Genomic DNA, 8,337 nt, shown 5'->3' with positions numbered 1-8,337 from the left:
AAGTTTCCGCAATGCATTTTTATTTTTATTATTTTAGTCTTTAAATTGCTGCATTGCCCTTTTAATATACAAACGTATGCATATGATATTTCCCATGTCTGCATTTAAGAAATATTTATTGTGAACCTACTATTCCAGGTACTGTTATAGGCCTTAAATTCACACACACACACACGCACACACACACACACACACAAATCAGCAAATTTTCAGAATCATTCTGGGCGGCACCCACTGGATTGATTACCAATGCTTCCTACATGCTATTTGAAAGGTCCTTATTTTCCATAAAATAAAGAGAAATGTATAGCTTAAAACACATCTTTACAATAATAAACTTCAAGATTTTCCAGGATACTTGCAAATTTGAATATTATGTGTGATCAGACCATAATTGATATGTTACATTGTCAATTTCTATCTTATGGTTACCATTATTTTATAGTACAAACACAATTTAAACTTGAAATAATTCCTTTGTTAAAAAATAAAAACTTAAAACAAAATTTAATTATGTAAAAGCAAAAACTGCAGTGATTCCGATAGCAATATTCTATTATAAATATTAGAAATCACATTCTTCTATTGGTTAGGGTGTCCCGAGTATTTTTTTCCTCCACATTTAGTATCAAATAATCTTATTGGTCTGGTATAGGGCATACATGTGTATTTCTATCTGTGTGTATTTCGACACATACATAAATATGTGTATATGTTAATCATTATTCACATACACACACACACACGCACATATATATGCATTTAAGATGAGGACATTGAGGCTTGAGGTGATAGGTGTTATGGTAATAGTTGAATGGTATGCCCTTTGTTAAATAATCATCTTTCAGCTCCAATCGCTTTACTTTCCACTCTGTTTGGCAACGAGTGTTTGGAACTTTGCAAATCACACTTCAACATCACCAGCTGCTCAGATTCTTCTGAGACCAGAAGGGAAACTGGGAAGCTGGAGGAGAAGGGGAGAGGGCCAGGCTTTCCCTGTGTGTTTCCTGTTGCTGTTAGCAGCATCTCAGTTTGTGTATGTGTGTGTGTGTGTGTGTGTGTGTGTGTGTATGTGTTTTGTGGCAGTTTATTTCCATCGCATTCATTGCAGTGTATTTTCTAAAAGTCTCCTGCAGCTTTTTGTAGCTGGGGTCTGGAAAGGGTTAGATGGAAGAGCTAGGAATAAAAATGTATGGAGTACTAAGTCAGAGTGGAGAGAAGGGTCCTCAAAGTCCCCCTGCCTCTTCTTCTACCCCCATAAGGAAGTGTTTGCAGAGGTACCTGAGGAAGACCTCAGATAAGGGGGCCTCCAAATGAAGGCACCTGGGATAAGAATGCAGATATTTGTCGGGGCACAGCTGACCATATGGGTCTGAGTTTTTTGGTGCAATGCATTGGCTATATGCTAAATTTGATGTCGGGTATGTAGCTTTGCCCCATGAGACCTGCCAGACCAAGCCTTTGTGATTGACTATGGTCAGGCCTGAAAGATCACCCACGGGATTTCAGCTGGACTACTAGTTCCCTTATGCCATTTTTGAATCTATTTATAGACCAAACCTCTCCCAAAATCCTGCAACCAGTGTGCATATTTTTCTTCACTGTAGATTAGCTTTGTCTTTCCTAGAACTTGATGTGAATATAATACTAATGTCGATAGATATGGATAAATTGTAATTACAGGATAGGAGAGTAGAAATAAAATGAGCAAAGTTCATGAGAAAGCAAAAAGACAAGGCATCTAGAGCTCAGATGGAAGGATTAGAATAGTTATTTTATTAATAGCAAAATTGGAAGAGAAGACGAATGAAGTTGAAGATAATTTCTAAAAAGAAACTTAATATCATCTGAGATTATCATTTGTATAATCCCTTTGATGTTCAATATATTGTATTTTATTAATGATTTTCTGATTACAATCCATCCTGTTATACTCTACTTAGCAACTAGGTACTATTATTTTATCATTCATCTTTAAATGATAACTGTTGATGCAGAAATGCTTATCTGAAACATATGGTAGAGGAAAAATTAAATCTTCAATGAATTAAGAGCATGTAAAAATTATGAGGAAAGAAAAATACCCTAGGAAAAAACTAATCACATGAGAAAGGCAGGAAGCATTTAAAAATAATTAGTTAATACATATAATTTAGATGCCTGAGTAGTTAATAATGGTAGAGATGTTGAAAATGTCACCCACATTCATATGGGTGGAAATCACCATGTTTACTAGCAACCTATGGATGTGCAAATTGAATGAGTGAATGAATACAAATGGATATATATATATATATATTTTTACACTACAATGGTTAATTTTATTTGTTCAAGAGCTCATATTGCAAGCATTAAACCAAGCATAGGCTTTGATTCTATGAGCCCAAATTCACATATTGAAGAAGATCAAAGCAAACTGCGATCCATGTACACAGATGAAAACTAAAGGCTCAGAGTTAATAACATTGTAGTTTTTAAATTTCTATAGCCTAGAGCCCAGTAGTCACAGGTCTTTTAGGTCCTTCTGGATGTCCCACAGGGTATCTGCACTTTTCTTGAGCTGAGCAACTTCATCATCCTTTAGCTTCTGGTTGATAACGCTGGTTAATCCTCGGGCATTGAGGATACACGGAAGGCTCAGGAAGACTTCATTCTCGATGCCATACATCCCCTTTACCATTGTTGACACGGGATGAATCCTGGATAGATTTTTCAACATGGATTCAATAAGAGCAGCCACACTTAATCCAATAGCCCAGTTGGTATATCCTTTTAGCTTGATGACTTCATAGACACTTTCAACCACCATCTTATGCACTTCCTTCCAATTTTCACTATCATTGTCAGTTCCCATTTCTGGATTCAATTCCTGGAGAGAAACACCTGCCACATTCACGCCACTCCACACAGCCACACTTGAGTCGCCATGTTCCCCCCAAATCCATCCATGGCAGCTGCTGGGATGAATGCCAAGTTTTTCAGCCATAAGGTAGCGAAATCTAGCAGAATCCAGATTACATCCACTTCCAATCACGCGGTGTTTGGGTAATCCACTTAGTTTCCAGGTAACATATGTAAGAATGTCCACTGGGTTGGAAACAACAATTATGATGCAATCAGGACTGTACTTGACGATCTGAGGAATAATAAATTTGAAGACATTAACATTTCTCTGCACCAGATTGAGCCGACTCTCCCCTTCTTGCTGATGGACTCCTGCAGTTACCACTACAATCTTAGAATTGGCAATCACAGAATAATCTTTATCTGCCACAATTTTAGGCGTCTGAAGAAATAAGCTCCCATGCTGCAGGTCCATCATTTCTCCTTTAAGTTTATCTTCCAAAACATCCACAAGAGCAAGTTCATCAGCCAGAGACTTTCCCAGAATGCTGATAGCACACGTCATACCAACTTGTCCAACACCCACTACAGTGATCTTATTGTTTGGGACTGTTGCCTCTTCTTCCGCAACTGGTGCAATGAGTTTTTCCTTAAGAGTTGCCATTTTGCACAGGAGGGAGAAGGCGCTGGAGACCTCAGTAACAGCAGTGCGGAGAACACAATGTGAGCTCTAAATGGGTATTTTATATATATGTGTGTGTGTGTGTGTGTGTGTGTGTGTGTTTCCCTTTTGGTAAAGCAACTTCACATTTAGGAATTTATCATACAGGAGTTGCAAAAAGTCTGCTCAGGTTTTCACCTGCAAGAATGTTGACTCACATGCATATTTAAATTAGTAACACAACTAAAAAACTCTCCTGAGTTCAACAATGGAAACATAGTTAATAGTATAATAATACAGATAATTAAGTGATTGTGATGAATAGATCTTTGCAGCCCATTGTTAAGTGAAAGAACTCTAAAAATTATGTATAATATAAACCCATTTGTATAAACATAAATATAGAAAGATTTTGAAATGTTATAGCCAAATATTTACAATCGCCGTCTCTTAATTGGTGAGATTACATATGAGTTTTAGATTTTTCTTCTTGTTTTATTTTGGATAAGATTATTTGAATTTGCCTCAGCAAGCATATATTACCTTTGCAATAAAGATAATTTGCATTTCTAATAGATTACAGTTTGTTTCTACCCATGTTTCAGTTGTTATTTTGTGTTGTAACTATCACTCAGAGCCCTTTGAGACTCCAGTTCTAGCAGAACAATTTTGCAACCGCTTTTCACAGTGTTAAAGTCTCTCTGGATATTCTGCTTTATTGCTCTAATAGTTTAATGTCAACTCTTTTTCATAAGAAAGATCTATCTTGGGTATTTCAATCATCTTGCAAAAAAGGAAAAGCATATTTTTTTCATGAAGGATTGAAAATAAATAAATGCTTGGCTTTATATGAGATCATAAACTTGTTATCTTTTACTTTTTTTCTTTTGTGTGTGGGAAAATGTCAGAAAATTGCAATAGTAGGACTAAAGTGATAAATTAAATTATAACTAGTAGAATAATATAAAATGTTAACTATATTACTTAAAGCAGAATAACATAGTGAGAGCTATTATATAAGAAAAACTTGGATTTAATTTCTTACGTTTTCATCTGATAATCATGTGATCTTAAAGTGATTACTTAACATATGAGTATACCACAATAACCTCTTAAATATACAAATTTTCATGCCTTTTCTTGTAGGATGAGAATCAGGCTTAAATGAGTGATGTGTAAGGACTGATATATTGTGAGGATGCAATTACTATTATCTATACTTAATTTTTTTATTGTTCAACCAGCAAATACATATCAGATGGTAATATGTTCTATGAAGAAAATAAACAGGACAACCTAATAGATAGTAAATGAAAATTAGCTTTGGAAGAGATTTGAAGAGGCTGACTTAGATTACTTGAGTTCATTAGAATTTAAATATGCTCATACCTACCATCAAGTCTGATCCCACCAAGTGTCAAATATTTCCACATTGTAACAAGCAGTATTATTAACAAAAGCCAATATATTACAAAGGTTTTCTATGTGGCAAACTGTTTGTAAGATTATTTACTTTAATCCTATATTAGCACCAAAATTGAAGTATAATATCGACACCACAGACATCTGGACAAAACCAAATGGAAAAGTCGATTTCATGGAAACGAAGAGTACAAAGGTGGCCACCAGAGGCTGAAAGGGAGGCAGAGAGTTGAGAAAAGGGGGAATGTTGATCAAAGGTGTTAAATTACATTGAGCCTAAAGCTGCTTCCGTAGGTATTTTAAATTTGACCTATAGTTTCTCTGTACATAGCGAACTGTCACCTAACTGAATATATAAACAGATTGTAACTTACTCTTGTGCCTATTACCACGTTTCAGCCAATCAAAGGCAGCCAGCTGTTCAAACCATATTTAAATAAAGCAAATGCTATGCTGTAACCATTCCAGCTGTTTCTCTACCTCACTTCTATTTACTGTACGTCTCTTGCCTCTTTCTATCCATAAATCCTCTTGGACCACAAGGCAGCACAGAGTGGCTTTGAGCCTCCCCTGGTTCTGGTCTGCTTGATTCACAAATCAGACTTTCAGTTTCAGTTAAGCTGGAGGACAAAGTTTTAGTGATCCTTTGCACTGCATCATGACCAAATTTAACAATAAAGTATGTATATTTCAAAATTGCAAAAGAATATATTTTTAATGCCTTCATCACACAAAAAAATAACAGATTGATGAGGTGAGGAATATGTTAATTAGCTTTATTAACTCTTTGGACAATGAATACATAGGTCAAAATTGTATACCCCATAAATATACACAACCGTTTTTTGTCAATTGAAAATAAGTTCATAAATATATTTCAATTCCTACTGTGTCATTTTCATCACATTTGACATGAAATTACAAAGTGGCAAAATTTATTTTGTGGCAATGGACTATAAGTAAGCTCTCTACCTATACCCAATTAAGCCATGGTTAAGTAAAGAGAAAGTCCACAAACAGTTGGCCTGAAGTTTAAGACATATGAAAGAAATCTAACAATGTTTAAACCAGTACTGACGGAATATGAGAACATAGATTTTTAAAATTTAAATTCCATTTAATTTTTTAATTTAAATTTTAATTTAATTAAAATTTTTTATTACAAAAAAAATTATGTATACATAAATATCTTCCCGATCTATATTTTCTAAAATTTAAGGTTTATTTTCCACTAGATGGTGACAGAATTCTTGTCTCAAATTTAAGATGTGGGTCAGGTTGATGGGCATGGTTCTTGGTCTAATTTTTTAATTTCTCAGAAAGTTTTTCAGTGCAAGACTACCGCACTAAACTGTGACTTCTAACTTTAAAACTTGTTCTATAATACACTATACTAATGTAAAAATAAAAGGTAAAGATTCCACCATAAATGGCGCGCACGAGAACTCTTGCTGTAGTTACTTCTGCTTAGAATAGTATATTTATGGTGAAACCTTCCGATGGAAAAATGTGACATGAAACTTACTGATTCTTCCAGTTCCTTTCTTTCTTCACTTTTCTTCTCTGGAAGTTGCTATGTTTGAGTAGTTTATAAAGTTTAAGGGTTGAGGGTAAAACGGGTGATTGGACTTCACCTCTAAAAGAAATATTCAGTGCAGTGCAGGATAGCTGTCCCATTATCTCAATGCAGTTTCTACACTGAGGGACCTATAGTGCAGGAGGGGCTTTATTTCCTCTATGGGATCTATTTTATGTATCAAGGTGTAACTTTGGCTTGAGGTGAAAACAAATTTCACGTAATACAACTCCATTAGCATTATTAGTAGCCTATTACCTCCACAGCCCCTCACACACTTTTAGTAGGTTGACTAGCAGTTTGAATTTCTTGGTAGGGTTGTGTTTTCACTGTGTTGTACTTATCACTATTTTAAAGGACACTTTGCAATAGCTGCATATGCGTGTGTTGGTCATTCTGCAAGTAAATCTGGAATCCTTTTGGAGATTATAATATAATATACTTAAAGTACTATTTTTTTTTTTCAAATTACAAAGAGACAAAAGACAAAGCCTTTTGCTTCTACTATAAATAGGACACCTGAGTCAATTATGTCCCTGTTCCAGTGATGGAACTCAGCATATTTCTAAGGAGCAGAGAATTCAGAAACTCCCATGGGCCTCCCACAGCTGGAATCTAAGTAAGAAAATGAATTCCATCCCTCACATGTTTTAAAAATGCAAAAGGCTGCTGACATTCTAGTTATAAAAGTTATCCGGGCTGTCAATTTTGTGACTTTAATGTATTCAATATTCCAAGAAAACGCTTCTTGGAGTCTGGCACCTGCAAATACTGATTTCTTAAATTTATGTTTTGATGCTGTGTTACAGAAATTGTAATTACAACAATTTCAAACAAGTAGTTGTACTGAGTGATATGTTCACTACCCTTTACGTTTAGAAAGAAAATATTTTTTAGTAGGTAAATATTGCTGTTCAATCCTGTTGACAGTTTGCTTTATGAATTTGAGGTGGCTTATGAAAATTTCCCTGAATTTTGAAAGCTCTTTTATAGCCTCTGGATAACTTTTACTTTCACAGAGCTTTCTACCTAAACTGCTAAGTCCATGATACAACATGTTAAAAATAAACATTAGTGACATATTGCATTTCAAAATTATTATATATAGTCACTAAAATATTATCATTTTAAAATACAATTCTTATGCACAACTTTTGCATTAGTTACTATATTTTGCTTTTATTATTTATAGCTCCTAGCCATATAAAGCTTTCTTCACACTGATTTTTCACACTTAAGAATTTTCTTCATTTATATTTGTTTGATGTTCATAAGTGACACCTTTTTGTTTTTTTGTTTTTTTTTTTAATTTCAAATGGTATCACTTACAGTTATATACTTATTTGTCTTCAAACTTTCACTTCTGGGTCAAATAATGGACTGTAATTTGGTTTTTATATTCATCACTAATATTTGGATTTTGTCTATCCATCTATTTATATATGTGGTTTAATCAATAAAATGCAAAAGACTGGTCGTTACTCATCTTTCTAGTAGATAAGGTGAATAAGTGAAAACTTAGAATCTCGGAAGTTTACCCCAGCAAATTTTCTTCAGGTTCAAGAGGACCTCTAGTTAGAAGTTCATGACTCACCGTATCAATGTTTTTTCACTAGAACAACCACAGAAGTCTCAGAAAAGAGAATATAAAAGCATAGAACAAAATAAAGGAGTCACAAGAGTACGGGGATCCCATACATGAAGTTGAACAATGTTCGGTTTTAATTATTCACAATTATCATTTGTATAATTGTAGGTAAGTTTATCTTTCTAATACTGGCTTTGTCTTTTTTTAAAAACGCAGGTAAGTGGCCGGGTGTGGTAGCTCACGCCT

General features: G+C 34.5%; 1 protein-coding gene and 1 long non-coding RNA gene across 3 annotated transcripts in view; one reads left to right on the top strand and one right to left on the bottom strand.

Annotated features, from left to right (window-relative positions):
• Window positions 1–943: 943 nt before the first annotated feature.
• LOC105530692 overlaps window positions 944–8,337 on the top strand; it is a 57,524-nt gene continuing 50,130 nt past the window's right edge. Inside the window, exons 1-3 of the long non-coding RNA XR_001004681.1 lie at window positions 944–998; window positions 6,980–7,122; window positions 8,120–8,259. This is a non-coding gene — a long non-coding RNA (uncharacterized LOC105530692). The remainder of the gene's footprint in view (window positions 999–6,979; window positions 7,123–8,119; window positions 8,260–8,337) is intronic.
• Window positions 2,299–3,569, bottom strand: LOC105530691 (L-lactate dehydrogenase B chain-like). Of its 2 annotated transcripts, XM_011968343.1 has the most exons (2): window positions 3,264–3,554; window positions 2,299–3,089 (listed from the first exon to the last, which is right to left on the bottom strand). In XM_011968343.1, exons 1-2 carry the CDS (start codon window positions 3,506–3,508, stop codon window positions 2,504–2,506), a joined length of 831 nt encoding a protein of 276 aa, XP_011823733.1. In that variant the 5' UTR covers window positions 3,509–3,554; the 3' UTR covers window positions 2,299–2,503. The 2 variants fall into 2 exon arrangements, with proteins under 2 accessions (XP_011823733.1, XP_011823732.1); XM_011968342.1 differs by having other exon boundaries at window positions 2,300–3,569.

This window comes from Mandrillus leucophaeus, unplaced genomic scaffold (assembly GCF_000951045.1).
Source record: "Mandrillus leucophaeus isolate KB7577 unplaced genomic scaffold, Mleu.le_1.0 Scaffold84, whole genome shotgun sequence".
NCBI classification, from domain to species: Eukaryota; Metazoa; Chordata; class Mammalia; order Primates; family Cercopithecidae; genus Mandrillus; species Mandrillus leucophaeus.
Note: the sequence above shows the minus strand (reverse complement) of the source record. Positions and strands in the feature narration are given on the sequence as shown.